The sequence below is a fragment of the Sander vitreus genome, chromosome 1, assembly GCF_031162955.1.
Source record: "Sander vitreus isolate 19-12246 chromosome 1, sanVit1, whole genome shotgun sequence".
Classification (NCBI taxonomy): domain Eukaryota; kingdom Metazoa; phylum Chordata; class Actinopteri; order Perciformes; family Percidae; genus Sander; species Sander vitreus.
In genome coordinates, this window is record NC_135855.1 from 23,309,113 (window position 1) to 23,332,355 (window position 23,243).

The window sequence follows — 23,243 nt, forward strand, 5'->3', positions numbered from 1 at the left end:
TTTGGTCTTAAGGGCTTGTACCAACTAATAAGTCATCATCTAACACTTAGTTCTGTTTCGTATTTTGTTAAGTCTGTTAATGTAAGAGTACTTAAAGTATTCAAATCTTCCTAAAATTTCCCATTACCTTAATTGTTTTTATGTATTCATCACAGCTCTCCCCTACAAGTTCAGAAATAAGTGATAAATATATGAATGCATTTTAGGGGTTACTTATTAAATATACAATGAAATTAACATATTTAAAGGTCCTATGACATGCTGCTTTGTGGATGCTTTTATATAGGCCTTAGTGATCCCTTAATACTGTATCTGAAGTCTCTTTCTCAAAATTCAGCCTTGGTGCAGAATTACAGCCACTAGAGCCAGTCCCACAATGAGCTTTCCTTAGTATGTGCCATTTCTGTCTGTAGCTTTAAATGCTATTGAGGAGGAGAGAGGAGGGGCAAGGTGGAGGGTGGGGGTGTGGCCTTGACCAACTGCCATGCTTCGCTTGTTTGCAAGCCATGATGTCTCTCTCTTTCTAATGGGCAGGCCAAATTCTCTGGGCGGGCAAAGCAGAGAAAGAGGAGGTAACCTTGCTCCTTATGACCTCATAAGGGATTCCAGATCGGCCCATCTGACCTTTCATTTTCTCAAAGGCAGAGCAGGATACCCAGGGCTCGGTTTACACCTATTGCCATTACTAGCCACTGGGGGACCATAGGCAGGCTGGGGGAACTCATATTAATGTTAAAAAACCTCATACAGTTACATTTTCATGCCATAGGACCTTTAAGTTATGCTTGGGCCGTACACACCTAAACAAACTCATTTTTTCAGACAAGCTTCCATAATTAATTGAAACCAACTGCCGCCATGTAATGCTCAATGAGTGAAAAGCATTTACTGTAAATGGCCAGAGGAAGGCATGGAGGGTAGGGCCCAGCAAGCAGCAGGAGTGTCATTTACTTAACACTCTATTGCTTCCAAAGTCAGACTTACAGTATTGCACAAACTGTCACACGATACCTTCTTCTTTGTTCCTACATAATAACCATGCACTAAAATGCAGAAAACCCTGTTTTAATTAAACCATATGAAGATGAGATGAATGGAAATGTTGAGCAATGAATGAGGTAATGTATTCCAGGTAAGACAATTCTTACTCCTAAACATTGAAACACTAGTATTGATTTATAAGCCTGCTATTATTCATGTACAGACAGTGTGAGTATGAGAGGGAGCTGTGGTTTGTTACTCTGTCTCTCTGGCTCGCTCTTTGTTGCAACTGTCAAGACAATCAGGCTTTTGTGGCTATGGACACGCATACGCTACAGACATTCTTCACCACAAGCTGCACTGCACATAACATGTATAATTAGAGGTGTAATAATTACATGGTTCTGGAGTTATTGGCCAACAAACATGTTTGTTATAGTACAGTCATCTGTACACTAATTGTTTTGTTGCGTGAATAGTGGGGGACACTAACTCTGTACATCTGAGTCTGCAATACAAATAGACTTAAGGCTGTTCTATGTCAGTATCCATCCATCTTCGTCCACTTATCCGGTATCGGGTCGCGGGGGTAGCAGCTCCAGTAGGGGTCCCCAAACTTCCCTTTCCCGAGCCACATTAACCAGCTCCCACTTGGGGATCCCGAGGCGTTCCCAGGGCAGGTTGGAGATATAATCCCTCCACCTAGTCCTGGGTCTTCCCCGAGGCCTCCTCCCAGCTGGACGTGCCTGGAACACCTAGGGAGGCGCCCAGGGGGCATCCTTACCAGATGCCCGAACCACCTCAGCTGGCTCCTTTCGACACAAAGGAGCAGCGGCTCTACTCCGAGCTCCTCAAGGATGACTGAGCTTCTCACCCTATCTCTAAGGGAGACGCCAGCCACCCTTGAGGAAACCCATTTCGGCCGCTTGTACCCTGGATCTTGTTCTTTTAGTCATGACCCAGCCTTCATGACCATAGGTGAGGGTAGGAAAGAAAACTGACCGGTAGATTGAGAGCTTTGCCTTCTGGCTCAGCTCTCTTTTCGTCACAATGGTGCGATAAATTGAATGTAATATCGCACCCGCTGCGCAGATTCTCCGACCAATCTCCTGCTCCATTGTCCCCTCACTCGCGAACAAGACCCCAAGGTACTTGAACTCCTTCACTTGGGGTAAGGACTCATTCCCTACCTGGAGAAGGCACTCCATTGGTTTCCTGCTGAGAACCATGGCCTCCGATTTAGAGGTGCTGATCCTCATCCCAGCCGCTTCACACTCGGCTGCGAACCGATCCAGTGAGTGCTGAAGGTCACAGGCCGATCATGCCATCAGGACCACATCGTCTGCAAAAAGCAGCGATGAGATCCCCAGCCCACCGAACTGCAACCCCTCTCCACCCCAACTACGCCTCGATATCCTGTCCATAAATACTACAAACAGGATTGGTGACAAAGCGCAGCCCTGGCGGAGGCCAACTCTCACCTAAAATGAGTCCGACTTACTGCCGAGAACCCGGACACAGGTCTCGCTTTGGTCGTACAGAGATTGGATGGCCCTGAGAAGGGACCCCCTCACCCCATACTCCCGCAGCACCTCCCACAGTATCTCCCGGGGGACCCGGTCATATGCCTTCTCCAGATCCACAAAGCACATGTAGACCGGTTGGGCATACTCCCAGGCTCCCTCCAGGATCCTTGCGAGAGTGAAGATCTGGTCCATTGTTCCACGACCAGGACGGAATCCGCATTGTTCCTCTTCAAACTGAGGTTTGACTATCGACCAAACCCTCCATTCCAGCACCTTGGAGTAGACTTTACCGGGGAGGCTGAGAAGTGTGATACCCCTGTAATTGGCACACACCCTCTGGTCCCCCTTTTTGAAAAGGGGAACCACCACCCCAGTCTGCCATTCCTTAGGCACCGTCCCAGACTTCCACGCAATGTTGAAGAGGCGTGTCAACCAAGACAACCCCTCCACACCCAGAGCTTTAAGCATTTCTGGACGGATCTCATCAATCCCTGGGGCGTTGCCACTGTGGAGTTGTTTAACTACCTCAGCAACTTCCACCAGGGAAATTGACAATCCCCCATCATCCTCCAGCTCTGCCTCTACCATAGAGGGCGTATTAGTCGGATTTAGGAGTTCCTCAAAGTGCTCCTTCCACCGCCCTATTACCTCCTCAGTTGAGGTCAACAGCATCCCATCCTTACTGTACACAGCTTGGATGGTTCCCTGCTTCCCCCTCCTGAGGTGGCGAACGGTTTTCCAGAAACACCTTGGTGCCGACCGAAAGTCCTTCTCCATGTCTTCTCCGAACTTCACCCACACCCGCGGCTTTGCCTCTTTCACGGCAGAGGCTGCAGCCCTTCGGGCCCTTTGGTACCTTGCAACTGCCTCCGGAGTCCTCTGGGATAACATATCCCGGAAAGACTCCTTCAGTCGGACGGCTTCCCTGACCATCGGTGTCCACCACGGTGTTCGTGGGTTACCGCCCCTTGAGGCACCTAAGACCCTAAGACCACAGCTCCTCGCCGCAGCTTCAGCAATTGAAACTTTGACCATTGTCCACTCGGGTTCAATGCCCCCAGCCTCCACAGGGATGCACGAAAAGCTCCGTCGGAGGTGTGAGTTGAAAGTCTGTCGGACAGGGGCCTCCTCCAGACGTTCCCAATTTACCCGCACTACCCGTTTGGGCTTACCAGGTCTGTCCAGAGTATTCCCCCACCCCCTGACCCAACAGCAGAAGTCCCGCAGCAGAACTATGGAGTCCCCCACTGGAGCCCCATGCAGGACTCCACTCAAGGTCTCCAAGAAGGCCGAATACTCCGAACTCTTGTTTGGTGCATATGCACAAACAACAGTCAGAGTTTTTACCCCCACAACCCGCAAGCGTAGGGAGGCGACCCTCTCGTCCACCGGGGTAAACTCCAACGTAGCGGCGCTCAGCCGGGGGCTTGTGAGTATCCCCACACCCGCCCGGCGCCTCACACCCTGGGCAACTCCGGAGAAGAAAAGAGTCCAACCCCTATCCAGGAGTGTGGTTCCAGAACCGAGACTGTGCGTAGAGGTAAGCCCCACCAGATCTAACCGGTAGCGCTCCACCTCCCGCAGAAGTTCCGGCTCCTTCCCCCGCAGAGAGGTGACATTCCACATCCCCAGAGCCAGCGTCTGCTGCCCGGGTCTGGTCCATTGAGGCCCCTGACCTTCACTGCCACCCGTGTGGCAGCGCACCTGACCCCAGCGGTTCCTCTCACAGGTGGTGGACCCATGGGATGGAGAGATTTATACCACGTAGCTTTTTTGGGCTGTGCCCGGCCGGGCTCCGTGGCAAACCCGGCAACCAGACGCTCGCTGACGAGCCCTCCATCTGGGCCTGGCTCCAGACGGGGGCCCCGGGCTTCCTCCGGGCAGGGTCACTCCATCTCTTCCTCGGTCACTCATAGGGTTTTTGAACCATTCTTTGTCTGGCCCCTCACCTGAGACCACTTTGCCTTGGGAGACCCTACCAGGAGCACAAAGATCCAGACAACACAGCCCTCAGGTTCATAGGGACACACAAACCTCTCCACCACGATAAGGTGATGGTTCCCGGAGAGGTCTATGTCAGTAACGTTTTGAAATTAGCACTTCGCCAGCAAGCAATACTTTGTGGGCAGTTGTGCTAAAGTTTGCTTGCTAACATAACATAAACTGGCTCTCTCTCTTTCGTCGGAAATGGCAGAGTTTTGCGATTGACCCTCCGGAAACCACACACCCCCTAGCGTTGCAAAGAAACACGTTCAACCCCGACGCAGAACTCCTAAAGGGTTACAATGCCGTAGGAGCGACGGCATAGCTACGGCGTGGAGTTGACGCAGAAGCATAAAACAGCCTTTAGAGAAGACAACATGAATATTTAGGAGACTGAGAGAATGAAAAAAACGATAACATTTCAGCTCTACATGCATGAATCCCCAAATAAAGGAACAAGATGAATTGGATTAGGTTAGAATATGAAGTTTTGACAACTTTAGCTGGTTCTGTAACTTCAAGGCAAAGGCAACACATTATTTTGAGTCATATATATACAATTCAATTTCAATTTGCTTGATAACCTGTGTAATCACTTCACAATAATCTTTTTCTATGGGCTGTGAATAGACTTGACGAAAGTGCAGCCTTACAGCCATGTTAACTCACAGAGCAGTTAAGAGGCAGCATGAGAAAATTGCTAAGAGTATAACAGAGATAACCTGGTTGGACTATTTGCTCCTCTTTCCTGTAGATGCACTGCCTGAGGTAATTGGTTTGGGGATAACATTAATTACCACATTGCTCATTAATGGATGAAACCTTTATTGGTTCCATTGATCAGCAGGACCTGTTAGCCATCATCCTAAACAATGGTGGATGTAACAAGCTTACATATTGGCATATCAATTAATTCAATCAATTCCTGTCTAGCAGTTGCCATTCCCCCTGTCCACCCCGCCCCCTTCCAATCGCCCCTTCTTTCTCCTTTATCTTGCATCTGGGCAGCAAGGACAAAAGGCCCATGTCAAACCAAAGTTCATTAAGAGATTTCCTAATTGTTCCTTAAACTGAGATCGTTGCAAAGTAGACTGATTGAGCTGCTGTTAGGGTGTCGGGGCAATACATTTCTCTGATTGGTCACTAATAAGAGTAGTCCAAGGGATTACAGGACCTGAAATGACACACAGTAGGTGCAATTTACACTCTATCCACTACTGGGAGAAAGAATGGTCAACTGCTCTGACACACATGCTGTAACTTTATCCTTTTCTTTTTGAAAAGTTTGGGAGTTTAAAGAAATGTGAGTTATATCAACATATATAACTAATTGCCTCTCAAGTAATTACAGTATGAAACCAATTTAATGCATCTAAAAACATTACAGACTTAGATTTAGTTGTTTTGTAGTGTAATTTGATATATTAATAATAAAGTCATAAAAGAATCCCTAGATTTAATATTTAGTAGGGGGCCTACCCTTTAATTTACATTTGTATCACACATTGTGCCTTTAACTTTACCCAGTAGAAAAAGCCTGCTTAGTTTAAAACTTCCTTTTTTCTTTTCTTTTAAAGAGTCACTGATTACAACTTGGAATCCTTCTTGTATCACGCGTACTCCAAAGGGGCTGGTGTGCCCTGGTATAACATGGTGAAATGGGTAGAACATCAGGAATAAATGAGGGAGCAGGGTGTGATAACTTAGAGCACACCATGACAAAGTGGAGGGATTTACCGTTGGGCCCGCAGCACTTCATTTGCTTAATAACAGATCATTCTATAAGAAAGTGGCTGCTCTGAGGGGGATATCACCCAACGAGGATGTCTCACTTGCAGAAATCCTATTTGAAGACAACACCTTTTGAGCGCTCAGCCTCCTCCACGCCTAAGACGATCAACGCGGATGACAGGCCTCATTAATATGACGCCCTGTGTAACCTTGCTCTTTCTCCCTCTCTTCCAACAGGAACAAAACTGATAGCCAAGAAGGAGGGGCATTATGTTCTGACTGAGCTTGTAACGGGAGGGGTGGTGTTCGTTTTGAAAAGATGTCTTACATATTCTCCTCTGAGCCACCTGGAGCCACTTCTTAGGAGGTGAGAGAAGTACATGGAACAGGTGGGAGCTGCATTTGTTTTCTTGGAATAGTGTTGGATCCAATACTGCCCTCTGTGATGAACATCCCCAGGACAAAGAGGTTATGCCTCTTGAGTCAATCTATTTAAAAAAAAAAAAAAGCTTGTTTTTTGCATAGGGTTTAGGTTTAACTCACTTCTGACTGCTATCTCACTTCATTACATCTGTGGCTCCCTGACCAAAAGGCATCACACATTACATTTCAGAGAACAGAGAAAACAATAACCTGACATAGGCCGACATACAATTACAGTGCACCTGAATCCATTGGAAAAATACTGCAGATAACGCTACACTTACTGTACAAACAGGCTAGAGAGGATTTTTCTGTCTCTAAATTGTCTTTACATATAATCTTTGGGAGAAAGAAATTAATTTTAGATGGGCAAGACGATCATGACTGCACACACAGAACCCTTGGTTTACACATTAAAGCCACAATTCTTGTTTTACGTTTTATCAAATATTTTGACAATGTAAAATAAGCTAAGCTACATTAAGCTAAGTCTATGCCCACTCCACTGTGAACAAAACTTGTTTAATAAGTACATATTCTAGTGCAGCTACAATTTCTTCTTAAATACACTATGTGGAACATGCCTCTGGTGACTGCCACTGCAATTCTGTGAAGGTCACTGAGAGTGAGAGGAGACAATATGTTTGTTGGACAGCGTTGTGTCGTGTGAGAGACCAGACGTGCAGGCAGTTAGTCGGACAACCCTTACCCACTCAATGCAGGACCTCCTGAAGGCCCCTCTCCCCTGAGCAACGCACAAGTGGGCTGAGCAATTAACAATTTCATGCTGATTGCCTGAAGCATGTTTTGCTATGCCATAAAGATAATAGCATGAAGGGTGCAGCGGCAGCAGCCCCCACTCCCCCCTCCTCTGGTGTTCCTCTATTGCTTCCATCTCTCAATTCTCTCCTGTGCAATTCACATGTTGGAATGGCGCTCTGCCTGCTTGCTTTATTAAAGACACTCTCACTGCTTAGAGGGTGCATTTAAGAAAAAATATATATATTAAGATGACTCCCTGAAGAGTAAACAGGGATGATTATTAAAGGGAAGGAGAAAACTAGAGTCTTGGTCTCCCACTGGCTTCTTGATTTGAAAGTCTAATTTGGCAACTGCACACAACAGGCGTGCAGGTAGACAAAACAAACAGGTTCCATTTCCCCAGACAAAGGGAGCATGCTCAGAGTGGCGGCTGGTGACAGCCCTCATCTTCCTCACTCTCTTCCCCACCATAACATGACAGCAATCCACTCTGACCATGGAGCTCACCGCTGTGCAACAGGGAAATCTGTGCACCACTAAACCTGCTATCCGTTTATAAAACTGAGCATATAAAAGAGTGCAAAACACTGCAAAGACGTGGCACAGAACATGAGACCTTTCCCTCAATTACATTAATATTGTGTGTGTGTAGCTAAAATGGTGATGCTGTCTGTGAACAAAAAATACCATCTGAATTATCTTTATTTCACAATTGCTAATATATATTTGTCTAGCAAATAATACAAAAATACTTTAGTGTATTACTTAGAGAATTTAGTATTTTCTATTGTCACTCTATAATAAAATGCATTGTGTATGAAATCAAACGGATAGACCCACACCAAAGAAAACCCTAGCCATCATTACTAATATGTGGACAACACTGGCTGTAGCACATTGTCCGCAGCCTGGTGAGTTCACATTAACCAATACAGTACAGAGAAGCCATGAATTACCTCATTTTTTGAGCTGAAATGCTGCCTTGATGCCACTAATGATGTTCTTATGTTAATGAATGCAGATTTTATTAATGCAGTGTCTTTGCGGGTCATATAAAATGTATTATTTTTGACTCATGGTAGGAAAAGCACAGAGGAAATTCATATACTACTAATTTAAGGAGGTGTCATGAAGTCGTTTCAGGTGTGTATTACACAGTGCGAAGCTTTCTATTACCCACTATTACTTCAGTTCACTTTGTCACTAGGCAAATGGTCTCTGGATGCCATGAACATTTCCATTTCTGAATATGCCAGTGAAAAGTTTCGAAGAGAAATCACTTTTTTTTTAATTTAAGGACACTAGTAAGTGACTGCATTCAGTTTTACTATTCAGACAGCCACAATATTAACAACCTACCCCCATTATCATTGTTTTTACTATGTGAAAACAAACCCTAAAGACATAAGGAGGAGCTGTGGACAAAGGGTTGCGCCACCAGCCCCCTCTATCCCTCTGGCCCGCCCTCTCCCCCCCCCCCCGTCACCTCCCAGGCTTCTGGTTGCCCTTCCACCCCCCGGCTGTGTGTGAAAGTCCAGCTGGCGCACTGACAGCCTCCACACATCAGCTGAACATTACAGGCCCCATATTGTTTATGATATGGAGCCTGTCATTAATTAGCATTCTTAAGTGGCAAACACACACATACACACTTACCATGTGATAAGGAGAAACATGTTTTTGCATTAATTTATATGACATAATGTCACACCCCCAACCCCAGACACACCAACAACACGCACACACTTATAAATTGCAGTCACATCCCCGTGCTAGAAGGGGATGATAATTGCAGACGGCCAATAAATTACTGCTGCCTCCACATCAATTATAAGCATCACGTCTGGCAATGAGGAAAATGAGATCTTGTGACAAATTTCATGAGGCTTGGCTGCCCAGCAGCCTTTCTTAACATGCTACAGATAGCAATCCCTTATCTAGCCTCTGTAATGGGGAGCTACGGATAGAGAGATGGAGCTGCAGCCATTTAATTAAAAAGCTGGGGGTAGGGGGTGGAGAGGTGTAATTCATTGAAAAGGCACAGGAAGGAGACAAAGCCTTTGTCTCCAATAAATATTTTGCTCAAAAATTGTCACTCATCAGAGGCCAAGCTTGTATCTCCTCTGACAGCAATTCTGGAGATTTTTCCTGTCTTTGTGCTCATCTCCCCACGATTTTCTTCTGTCTCTGTCTCTCCCTCTTCTTTCCTTGTATTTTTTTTTTTTTTTTTTATATATATATTTCCCAGGAGTCCACTGTTTTCTCCACTGGGACAGCTCCAGCGTTTTTTACGAATTACTGCGGTGGACAGACAGTGGCACTGAATGAAATGGCCCCTGCACCTAATTGTATTCCCACCTGGGGAAGGCAGGCAAGCAGCGGAGGCTTCAAGCACACAGCAATGAGGATTTATGGCAGATGGGGAGACGGCAAAATAAAACACCAAAAGGGATGGCTCTTAAATCTCATTCCCAGTGCAATATTCATTGTAGTTGCAATCGGGTGTGCTGATAGAGCATTGAAAAACCACTGCTGTGTTCAAATTATGGCTGTACTCTCTACTAATATTTAACATCATTAGAAAATCATTAGAAAACCATCATGAAACCTGGGATTATGACCAGAGCATTAAACACAATGATTATTCAGTGTGTTCATTCTCCGCTTTGCCTTGGAAATGAGATTTGCTCTGCTGCGGCAATGTAGGGAAAAGGTACGAATATTTCTCATAATTACTGCAACATTTAAAAAACATTGGCTTGCATGAATTACTGTACTATTATGCAGTTGTGTCTGTCTGCCCAAAAACAAAGTTTTCAATGAGGCTTTTGCATGGGATGTTAATGCATTTTCATGGGGGCATCAGCATGAAGAATGCCAATATTTGACATAACCTGAACCTTACATAATGTTACCAGTAATGTGGAGAATCAGAGACACACTGATTGATAGCATGCATAAATATATATATATATATATATATATATATATATATATATATATATATATATATATATATATATATATATATATATATATATTTGTCTGCATCATTAACACCTTGATCAGACTGCAGTGTCGAAGGTAGTGGGAGCTGAGACGGACAGCAACAGCTTTGTGTAGTGAAACCACAAACTAAACTTCAGTAATGGATATCAACTTCTTAATAAAAAAAAATCTAGCAAATCCGGTTTTGAGACTGCACATAAGAGTGTATATGTCTTCTAGTGTACTCTGATATACTACTCTACTTGAGGAAAGGGAGGGCCAATAGTGTCAAAGGTGAGTCTTTAGTTTTTGGGATTTCTCGGCAGCCCCATTATCAAGAGCAGCCATCAGCACAAAGATAAAAGATCCTAATGGAGCTGGCCCTGGTAGAGATGAAAGGTGCAGAGATGGCACACTGTTATGAATCTCTAATGCAGCCCATGTTTCTAAGGTAATGACTGACTCCCAGGCCCCTTTCACATGCTTCCCTGTTTAGGGCCCAGGCGATAAAGGTCTCTTATTTCTTGTCACTAAGTAGTAAGGCAGTAACCCCGTGGCCCTTGCTCTCATTGGTTCTGGAAACGATTCTGAGATGGTATACAAAGTCTGAGAAAAAACATCTTTGTCTATTCCAATTTAGTCAACAGATTGACAAAATCAGCTCAAAACGTTATAAATAATACTCCTTGTCATCACTGAATCTGACTTATGGTCTATTGCTACTCCTTCACTAGTCACTGTGTTAGCAAAGAAAAGTGGCAGATGGCATAATTTTGGTGAAGCTACCGTATGTTAAAACAAACATGTCACTTTCTTTGTAATACACGGGACAGTAAACCTTACTTTCAGATGCTGAAATATGCTTGTTTTATAGTAGGTGACTATGAACAACATATTATTTTTGGGTCAGGATGAGCAGCAGGCTAATGTAAGAGCAATTCATTGTCAAGATTTTCTGAGTAATTGAACTAACACTTATGAGAAGCAATGTTCTTTTGAATGCATTACTTGGCAGATATTTGGGCTTTTGTCCCTTAAACTTTGGCAGCAAAAAAATGATGCCCTTTGAACAACAGGGAGAAGTGAAAATACACAGCGAGAGAAAGAGCAAGTCTTCCCTCCAGTCACTTTCACAGAACCTAATGGATTGTGAGCACTTAATGCATTAATCAATCAATATCTCTCACTGTACATCAACAACGCGACTAAGTTATGAATGACCTTTGTAACAAAAAAAGGACACTTTAATGCACACAAGATTGCTCCTAGGTTAGTAACTTGGGCCTGGTTTTAATTACGCATGATTACACCTTCACAAGGTGGAGGGCCATTAACAGTGCACTAAATATACTGAGGTCAATTGTCATACAATTTGCACATGGATTTGCTGGAGATAGGAAAAGACTGTAAGCTATACAGAGAGGCCTCATTTACTCACCTGCCGTTGATTACACAATATTCTTCAAGACACACACATTTAGAAATATCTTCCATCCACTTTTTACATCATACCACGGCCATAAAATTTATTTTTGCTTCTTGTGCATTATAATCCACTGTAAGCAGCAGGCTTGGTCACCAAGCAACATAGGAATTGCCCTGGCTTGCTCTGAGAAGACACCATGAAAGGTAAGTGCTCTTCTTTGTAGTATGGCTCAAGCACTAATTTAAAGACGGCCCCTATCTTTAGATAAAAAAATAAAAAGGAAAAACTCACACTTGAGAGAAATCATTATAAGTACTGGGGTATACTCCAATCTTTGCCCATTGAAAGTCATTTTCAGTGTCACACCGCTGTAAAGGTCAATCAGTCAAATTTGCAGCTGTTTTGTATGTAAGAATAATTGTTTCATTATTATTTTATTTTGCAAGAAAATAATTGTTTTCATGACTACAAATCATTCTTTGCACATTTGCAAGACCTCATGTGAACTCATGGACAATCAGACTGTGATGGACAATCAATTTTAATATTTTCTCATTAAATGATTGGCTTTTTTAAAGCAGATAACAAAAGTATAAGAATATTAAGATTCTCTTCCCAGGGCAAAAGTGGACTACAGACAAAGCAAAAAAAAGTTGTCTTTCCTATCTGTATCTTTGTAATAGTGTGGATAAGAAAGCAGGACCGAAAGGATTGAGGATGGTGATGGTGGGATAATACAGAATAGGAGGAGAGCAAGGTTGAGGTAATCATGATGGGGGGCATGATTCGAAGTCCCTTCCTGAGCACTGGTGGAGCGTGGAAGTGAAGCGTGGAGACAGAGTGGAACGGACAGGAGCTGACTGCAGAGAGCCAGAGAAAAGAAGAGCCCAGAACAAGAGCGCAAACTAATGCTATTGTGGTCAATGCACAATGGATCCTGCAAAGTGACTGCAGAAGGCCCTTAAACAAAGAAGGTATGCCATTTGCTCTCCCCCACACAATTAGATTATTTTGCCTGGTTTAACATGACAAAAACACAGCCCATTTTTCCTAATTCTGGCTGCCATACTGGCCCCCGTGCCACCTTAAATCGAGTAAGCCTCTGAGCGCTGGCCTGTCTCTTAGACTGACAACGACTTGTGACATGGATCCAAACACATCCACTGTGTTCTCTATTCTACATCTCACACACAAATGTGTGCCCCATCTCAGCTTTCCCAAGTGCTCGAAATATTCACCATATACATGAGAGGAACTCCATTTTCCAGAGAACCCCCAATCATCAGGCACTGCTACAGTTAATCATTTTCAGTTTTTTATAGATTTTTTACTGATTTCTTTTTACGTCCCTATGCAACCAAAAGTTGATCACAGCACAGAATATGCTTCTGGTAATAGACAGTGAAGAGAAAAACGGGTTAAAAACCCCAATGAGCTGATGATAATGTGCCAGAGGACCTTAAAGTAGCAATACACAGTTAAACTACAGTACAGTACAATCACTATTCATATTATTGTGTTTTTTTTTAAAATGGCTTTTACTCTATCTTATCATTTCAGATCACACACCTGAGTATTTCTGGACAAACATCAATATACTTCTTTCAAAATGGCTATTCAAGTGCACATATATCATTAAAATATTACAACTTAAAAAAAACTAAACCATCTGCCTCCTGAGTGGAAACTGGAAAATGTTTTTATAGCAGCACTTGGTCCAACATAGCCGACTAATGCAAAAAAGGACCAAAATTGCATGTCCTTCCCCCTGACTGTGCAGTGCAGCTGAATTGACTCGATATGCTCTCCTGTATGCTTACTGAGCAAGGACCATGAAAATTGACCTTTGCTTGCTTTCTAAACAGTGGATTATTCATCTTAATGCTCCAAATTGATCAGGATGGGTTTTTCTGATGTTTTCAACTTGTTTGCCTTCTCTCTCTTATTACTGTATACAGTATGCTTGCAAATTTGTTTTTTGTGTAAAAATAAATTTTACAAAGAATATTAATGGATCCACAAATGAATATGCAAAAATGTGTAAAAGGCATAAAAAGCCTTTTCTTATTATGTAAACAAAAAGACACTTGTTTTGCCCTTACAGCAAGTATTAAACTCTTTTTCTTGTACTCAGCTGTTTTCACTGTGAGGTCTGTCAACAAGGGATAAACATATGCAAACTTTTATTGCTTTACTATCCATGTCTGTGACCGGGTCCAAACTTCAGATACTGTTAACAAAAATGTTTTTTGGGGTAATTGGTTGAATTCATATTGTTGCACTAAAACTCTTTTTCATTCTCTATGGTCGTGGTGGAAATGTATCTCTTCAGTGTGTATTTACAGTGTAAATGCCTGGCTGCTCATTCATTTTTCCCTCACGTAAATATCATCCATCACTATGCTCATCCAAGCTCCTTTGCTCCAAGTGAACAGTAAGAAGAAAATATCCACAGCCAACTTATAAAACAGCAGCGACAGAGCAGCGCTTCCAGCCAGACAAAGAGAGACTTTGAGAGACAGGCCATCAGTTGGACCAGTTGGGACACCATAAATCTGACTGAGTCAAACAGTAAGAATGTCCAAGATTGTCACAAAACAAATACTATTTTGTCTCAGTGTCACTGGGACGGCAATCACATCTGGCTAAACAGAGTCGGCCTGTGGGCATATCTTCCCTCCAGACTTCCTTTCTTTAACAAATAGTGCATTCACAGGATCACTGCTCAGTCAGTAGCCACCACACAACGTGAGTACTGAATGTGCTTATCCTGAGATAACCACTGTTTTATTGTGTGTCAGGTTTACGGGATAATTCTCTGAAAGTACGTAGACACAGGTCTCAGACCTGAAGGTGCTTTGTAATCAATGGCAGCCTACTGTAGACTACACTAGTGGTATCACACTCAACGTGGTGTGAGAATTTCTGTCTGTCTGCTGATACCCAGCTACATGGGGCAAGGGAGACAATATTTGTGGAAACTAGACAAATCCAGAATAATTCCCAATATCCATCTGTGTAAAGTTCCCTCAAATGTCACACACTACCATCACCAACATACAGTAGAGACTCCCTCCCACTCATATTATCCTTTTGTGTTTTTCACCAAACACATCCATTTCTCTTCCTCCACCCTCCTCTCACCCTCCTCAGGTGGTGTGTAGTGTACTGTCAAGCACAGAGTAAATCAATGACTGGTGCTCACGCCCACAGGTAAAGGTTAGAAAGGTTCACTATTGAATTATATCTGCACTTCTCTCATTGCTGCCATCTGCCTGGCTGCTTTTAGTTGATGTGGTTGATGCACTGGAGGGGACTTGCGAATGCACTCAAAACATGGACATGTGTGTTTCATGTGTATCCTGTATGTGTCTGTATGTTTTTTTTGTCTGTATGGATGTTTTCTTCAAATACAACTAACATATGTGCATTTGCACATTAAGCAACATTCACACATGTGTACTTACACACCTACACTTAGGCACACTTCACTACTCTTACCTATCTATCAGAGAGAGTGGATAATGAATCACTAAATCTGTGCTTTCAGTCATTCTTTGTTTCATCTGCCTTTATTCTAATGGAGCCTTCGGAGTGTGAGGGCAACATGCTGCTGGATAGGGCATCCTTCACTCTCTGGTTATGTTTTGCTGTCAGCGAGGCCTACTGTCTCTGCTGGACCCAGAGTGAACTCATCCTTAGCATAGATCATGCCCTTTGATCCACCAGCTCTCTCTAGAGGGTACAAACAGCCTTATTAAAAATGGCTAAATAAAACTTTCCTAGCCTCGACTCGATAGTTGCCAAACTTTACCCGTTTCTTCTCTGATGCTGCCTATGGTCAAATTGAGCTGCCTAATTCTGACAGCAAGCAGTACTGTTGTTCCCCCAATACCAAAACATAGTAACAAATGAAGCAATCTAAGTGTTTAACAATTTATTGGTTCTAGTTCCTAGACGACCTGACATACACAAGCACTACAATCAATATCATAGATTAAAACACGCTGGATGTAAGATGGTAATGTCCGCTTTAGGCAAAGGTCAAGTGAGAGGCGTGCAAAAAACATATAAAAAAGTAAAATATTACAACTACTACGTTTTACTAGTAAAGAAAAGTCAGATAAGAGAACATGTATCTGCACTCTATTGCAAACACATGAAAGTTATTTTACGAACAAGTACATTGTAGAAAATGTGCTGGGTATGCATTCTTTGACAAAGACAATCAACCAAAGTGGGTTTGATAATGAGGCACGGACACAACTGGCTCTTTGTAACTGTAATCACATTAAAAGAGCCAGTGGAGTCATGATAGTTACACTTGTGGAGAAGCATTTGTTAACAAAACCCTGCATCATATTATCTAATAAGAAAAGTCAGCCACATTTCACACTAACCTCTAAATGTATTGAAAATATTTTGGACATGAAAACCAAACTGTGCATTAGTCCTATGCTCTATCAAACACAAATCCATCATTAAAGAGTAGAAACTATGTCGTGCTCCTTCGTCTTAAATTTACTTGTTTTTCTTTCATCTCATGTACCTGTATGACAGCGACATGACTGCTATAACTAAACCCATCACTACCATAATGTCTTTGTCACCCAATCTATTCTCTCCACTGGCTGTGTCTGTCTTTAACCACAGACTTCCCGCCCTCGGCCCTGACTGACAGCCCCTGCGGAGGCTGTGGTCACTCTGTGTGAGTGACATGAGGGGCAGCAGGGCTACTGCATTACCTCCTTCCCCTCCCTCCGAGCTCCTTCTGATCCTGCAATCCAGCACCTCACACCACCGATCGCCACCTCTGCTCCAATATCCAGCAGCAAAGCCTATAGGCCTGAAAATAGAACTCATTAACACGTTTAGTAAGTACAAATGAGATGACTGTCTCCTGATGGACTGTCTATCTTTTGGATCAGCTTTCAAGGAGAGTGTCTGGTAATGACAGGAGAGAGGGAAACCAATATTATAATGTGCTGCCAGTCTCCTCTGAAAATGGGCTTGATGACAGGGAGAGCCTCTTGCACCCACACATGGCCTGATTCTCAAAGTGGACACCTATGTGTGTGCTCATTTATGGGTATGCGAGTTTGCAAAATAAAATCTTGTGCATATTTACACCCACATGATATAACTGACAGTGACACAGGGCGAACTCAGCATAAATAAACATCTCAAAATACTGCATTAAAAAGAGTCATGTCATGTCATGATTGTGAAATGCTATTGCTTTTGATGTTTTAGCATGACTCAACTTGTCCTCATCACATTTCATCACTTTTCCTATTGTCTCATCTTTGACATTTATGCCGCCCTTCTTCTCCTCGAAGCTGCAGCTATTGGACAGGCTGGCACAACCAGGAGCCAGACTTTACCCGCCTGCCTGGGGGCAAAGCCAGCCAGTATTTACAGAATGAGGGTTCATACAGGAGGGGAGGTAAAAATCTGGACAGAAGACATTTTTATTCACAGCCCATCCCAGAATAGCTTGGTGGCTTTCTGGTCAAATTGCTATTACAAGATGAGCCAGCAGAGGAATTTATACCAAGCTTGTCCATAAAGCAGGGGGCACACAGAGAGAAAAGACTTGCTTGTGTTAGTTAGAGCAGATACACAACTGGAAAATCTATAAAGCCATCATTTTGGCTTTTTAATAAATGTCTAGTCTTTTGTAATATTTTCAAAATGAAAAGTAATGTATTTATGAATTTCCTGGCACGTTCTATGGACAGCAAACAATTTCCTATGCTGCCTTGATGCCCTCTGGACAGGGATTAGAAGGCAGGCGACTGACGGAGGCCTGACTGAGCAGGGGGCCCTCTGGGGCTGTACTCATCCAGGCCTGCACAGTCCTCATCCTCATATCCACTCTGTATCACCAGGGCAATAACAGCCTTTATTAAAAGCGCATTGCAGCAGTGTCTGTCTATACAACTTACTTTCAGATTGGCCATAATCTGGCATGTAGAAAAGGTCTGGTGGTTAGGGGCTACAATATCCTGTTTCTGGAAAGGTTTACTTTGCATTTTAACAAGCATGAATAAAGGAGGACATTCCAGAAATGGCTACCGTCTGTTTTGATTTTTGCCTGTGGGGAGCAAAGGCTCAGACTATGGCCCTTGCATGCCATCAGAGCGTGGCCTGGCTCACCTCTGATTTTACCTGGCTTTAGCAGCTTTAGCTTAGCCACTCGACGTGCAGATAGCAGGGTATGATAGGGTGTAATAGCAGGGGAGAGTAAAGCCCTGTTAAAATGTTGCAATATAGTGGTTAAAGGCAGAGGATAAGACAAAAGGATGAAGGCATGGTTGAATATAATGCATATTAGATGTTTGTAACAGTAATTTTGACAGACTTCATGTCGACACATCCTGTCTGCTATCATTGAATCAATTGCAAGGTGTTGTACAAATCCTAAAATATGAGTGACTCATTGCTTTATTAGTGCATTTTCCATGTCACAGCCCATTTTCCAGCTTTTTCAGAGCGTCTCAAGAATTATGCATGAGGCAGGGAGGGAGAGGGAGGCATGTGGGGAGGGAAGAAAAATGCCTCTGTTGTCAGGACAGGCCTTACTATTAGGTGTGTGACCCTGAAAGCGCACCCCTTTTAGCGAAACAAGCAATGGATCTCATTTTGGATACACCTATTATGCAGTAATTTGTATGCATCCTTTCGTCTCATTTCCATTTAATAATGCACACAGCTCCCCTGCCCAGTTTCTCAAACTGGTCATTAAAAGTACCGCTGATCTTAACTACAGGCTTAAGTTCCACTTACAAGCTCTCGCCATGGGGTGGATGAAACAACTGCAAAGTCAAAGTAAGATGACCCCTCCCGGGCCAGTCTTCGCCCTTGAATACTCAGGCCTGTATGTCTACACCAACGGGAGACAATGACTGGTGGCTGCCCAGGCGGCCCCAACCCCAGCCTTCTCCTTCCCAGCCTCCTAGACTCACAGACAGGGATTTCCTCCTGCGATGAGAGCCAAGCCGTCACAGCACAGCGATCAAGGGCCTGCCATCTGTGACTGAGGCAGATTTACAGCAGTTTGTTCTCCATTTCTGCCTCCTCCATACACATACATACTGTATAAAAGCACACAAGTAAACCACCACTGAAAAATACTAACATTTTACCCTTATAAAATGTTCTCGCCTGCATCTCTCTCTCTCTCTCTCTCTCTCTCTCTCTCTCTCTCTCTCTCTCTCTCTCTCTCTCACACACACACTAAACAAAGCAAACATTTCTTGCAGAAGGGCATCCACCCTTCAGTGCATTTTAACTTTGCCCTTTTTAAAGGCATGATCTCATTCTGTTGTACGCTCAAAAAATAACTTTTGTCGATTAAATGTTAAGAAATGAGAAACCTCAATATGTCATTGAGTTATATGCCCTGGTGAACATCATTCATACGAAATAGGGTCATCATACGCTCAAGTGTCACACCAGCTCCCACACTCGAGCTCCCCAAACTTGTTTCCCCCACTTATTTTGCATCCGTTGCTCAAAATTTTCTCTTATTCTCCATATATCCATCTCTCTCATACCAATACATCCCGATGCTTTACTTTGTCAGCAGTCACAATTAACCCCTATACTATGCCTTCTCTGTCACATACATGTCTCTCTTTTTGTATCTAGTAATGAGCTGTTATCCTTTAAACTAGAGGGCTAGCACTGATGCAGACAATGCATTGGTTCAAGTCAGTGCTGAGCTTTATTCAGTGATCTCTGCACACAGGGCTGCGGTCCCTCTGTGACCCCCTTTGTTTCCCCACAGATAAGGGGTTAAGGAAGATAAATGGAGGTGTGGTCACAGAGCAACATGCCTAAGCAGCACATTTTCAGTTTGAGCAAGAATTAAAACAATGCAAGCCTTTTATTCCTGTGTTAGTCTAATTGGAAAGAAACCTAATTTTTTGCTGCCCTTGCTCTCCTCGGACACTCAGCCCAGAGGAGATATGTGGAACCAAATCCCTACAGTCTGCTGCATCCTCATAAGGGGCATTAAAATGCAATGTTGTAAAGTGTCAAATGAATCAGATCATGCATGACCTGGCCTAATTTCATTCCATTGCTGTCATAGAGAGGTATCAGTTGACTTACATACATTATTGTCTAAAATGGAGGGATTCTGGAGATCTTTTTAAAGAATTATCCCATGCTACCATTTCATACCACGTCTGTGTGTAATGTCACGTGATGATAGTTGTGAGAGTTTTAGTGGGAAAAAAGGCTTCCTATGTTTTGCAAAAAAATCCAAGGCAGGCTACAAGCTCAGCACCTAACGCCAGCAGACTCGCAGGATCACAGAACAGCAGCAGGCAAGGGAATTACTGTCTAGGTGACCCAGGAATTCAGGGGCAACTTTGTTTTAACAAGCCAGGGAACGTTCCACCACTTTAGCAACTATGCCTCAACCACAAAAAGAGCCCTGTGCCACAGAAGAGCTAGCGAAGAGGAAATTAAATATTACACTGGGAGGGAATGGTTCAGCTCTATAGTGGGTGGGGGCTGTGAGGTGGACCGGCGCAGCTGAGGCTTTTGGAACAAGGCATCTGGGGTGTGAAATGGTAGAAGTGAGAGGTGTGGAGTCAGCTATTTAAGAGCTAATGATTACAGACAGAGGTTTGATCAATATTGAAGTAATTTGATCAAGATGCTTTTTCTTTTCCAAAAAGAAACAAATGGGGGTAGTGTTGGATTGAAAACAATGAATTAGATTGGGGTCATAATAATTAATCTTGTGTTTATATATGCGTATCTGTCTACAGCTTGTTGTAAAAGAGCAGAAAGGAGGCTTATAGTTGGTAAAACAAAACAAAAAAATCCTTTTACATTTTGTTAGATACTAGTGGTCTGCTCAAGTTAGTGAGGGTTATTGTAATTTGAAGAAACTCTGTAGGGGAGTAACCCCTGTCTCCTTGTGTGTGTGTGTGTGTGTGTGTGTGTGTGTGTGTGTGTGTGTGTGTGTGTGTGTGTGTGTGTGTGTGTGTGTGTGTGTGTGTGTGTGTGTGTGTGTGTGTGTGTGTGTGTGTGTGTAATGAAACTAGCCACACACAGCCCCACTGCAGGGGCCCATTACCTAATCTAAAGCTCAGATCCCTCACCCTGGCACAAACATGGGCATCTAGCACATCAAAGGTTAACATAGAAAAAAGGGACTGATAAACACAACATCTGCTGAAAATGAAAATAAAAACAGCACAACAACTCCTCCTGTCTGAACACAAAAAAGTAAATTCCCAACCCCCAACCCTTTTAAACTAAATGGCCCTGCCTATTGCCTTTGCATGTTCGCCTGTCCACTGTACTGTAGTCATTAACATATTTGGAGTGCAGCGAGCAGAAAGCTTAATTGTCCCTAATTGCTCAGCTAAATATGTTCTCTAATGATTTGCTTCAGATCTGTGACTGCCTTTTGCGCAATTTCCCGGCCGCTGGCTTCATTATCCCTGCCTCCTTGGAACAAAGCATCTTCACAGGCTAGCCCCCCCCCCACACACACACACACACACACACACACACTCCCCGCTCCTGCATAACACAGACAGCGAGTATGTGTGTGAGGGAAGTAATGGTTCCCTCTTGGAGGGACACACAATAGAGCCCCTTTGTCAGGGCACAGGAGTTAAAGTGATTGGAAAACCAAATATCTGCTAAGAAAGGGTGTTAATTGACCACAGCTCACTCTTCCTAATCAGTTGATAATTAATGAGCAGCTAAGGCACTTTATTTCAGCCATGCTACTGTTGTAGCTGTGTCTGTTTTGTGGTGTTCTTGTTGTCGTTGCAGCTGCTGCTGCTGTTGTCCGGCTCCTCCTTCTTTGGCCTTAATGCCCTGTCTCAATATGTCTTGGATAGCTCGAAAAGAACAACTCCCATTAACAGAGATCTCTGCTTTTACTGCTGAAGGCAGGAATATCTTGTGTTAATGACATGGACCTCAAATTATATCAAAATTAAATATACATTTGAAAAATAAAGTTGTTTGAATCAAATTGTGATACACAACTCCCAGGAATGTTGTTTTAAATTGTCTCTCACAATGGGAACCCCTTTCTTCAATTTAGCTACAATTTCACTCGGCTCTATCAAAGTAAAAGTCATACTTAGTGGTGTAATGTACTGTTCTTCCTATCTGAAATAGTAATGCACATTTGTGTTTCATATTTCTGCATTTCAAATACGTTTGTATCACACACACAAAAACAAAAAACGAATTGAGACAGCTCAGGCATATAAAATGCCTCAGTGGAGTGGATGAATGTATGTTTATGTGTACAAGAGACAGTGGAGCATAGGTAGAGAGATCAAGAGAGTAAAACAAAGGCAGACGCAAATAAAGAGATACTAAGAAAAGGGCCACAGGGGCAGGTTCTGACCTGTATCTGAAGAAGAGCATTTGCGAATGGTGAAGATGGAGCTGAGGTCCTCCTCCTCCTCCGGCAGGCCCTTCTGCAAGCGCTGAAGCTTCCTGAGGCTCTCACTGCGCTGGTGCTTCATGGAGCGCACATGCTGGATCAGGTTGAGCTTGGCCTTGGTCGAGTAGTTACACAACACACAATGGTAGTAGCAGGCATCACCCTCCACTGCGTTTTCGTGCTGCTGCAGGTGCTGTGGGGGAGAATGGAGAGAGAGAGAGATAGAGAAAGAAAGGAACACAGAGAAAAAGAGAGTGGGAAAGAGAGAGAACGAGGTTATTGTAGATGGCAGATAGCTGGCTAGGCACCACCAACTCACTTTCACTCAAACAGTTGGCAAATGAACAAATCAATTCCCAATCACAGCCCTGTTGTTTAACATCCAGACCTCTTCCACTTCAGGACAACTGTTTGGACTGCACACTTTGTCTGCGTGAGTGTCTGTTTCAGTGGGCTAACAGGACAGGAGAGGCCTGTGAGGCACGCAAATCTCAGGGGCCCAACGGTAGGCAGGAATCACATCAGCCACCCTTCAGAAGCCATGGGTCTACAGCCTCACAGACGGAAGGGAGCATTGATCCCCTTCACTCAACAGAAGCCTCCCGTCTCTGAAAAGGAAACTCCAAACATCTGCTTGTTTCACGCATGGGATACTAAATATTGATCATGGTGAGTTAAATCCTTGCTCCTTCATAGAGAAAGAAAGGCAAAGTCAGCCAGTGGTGAGGCAGGAGGGGGATTTAGTACACTCTGAGAGAAACTGGAACATTCCACAACAGGAGGATAACCTTCAAAGAACGGGAACATCAGCACTAGTATTGACCTGTCAACCCCACCACTTCCGCCAAGACGCAACAGCAGACCTAGTCCCGATTTCAGCCCACCCTCCGCAGTGTCACAACATGCCTAACGCCCCGTAGTGACACCATACCACCACAACCTCTTGTCACACCACAGAGCTCCAGTCTAATTATCTCCTGCATGGCTC

At 43.6% G+C, this 23,243-nt stretch overlaps 1 protein-coding gene across 5 annotated transcripts in view; it reads right to left on the bottom strand.

Annotated features, from left to right (window-relative positions):
• Window positions 1–23,243, bottom strand: part of zfhx3b (zinc finger homeobox 3b) — a 140,197-nt gene that overhangs the window by 40,805 nt on the left and 76,149 nt on the right. For all 5 annotated transcript variants that reach the window (XM_078248778.1, XM_078248769.1, XM_078248745.1 and 2 more), the window contains exon 5: window positions 22,217–22,448. In XM_078248778.1, coding sequence (XP_078104904.1) covers window positions 22,217–22,448 — 232 coding nt within the window. The remainder of the gene's footprint in view (window positions 1–22,216; window positions 22,449–23,243) is intronic.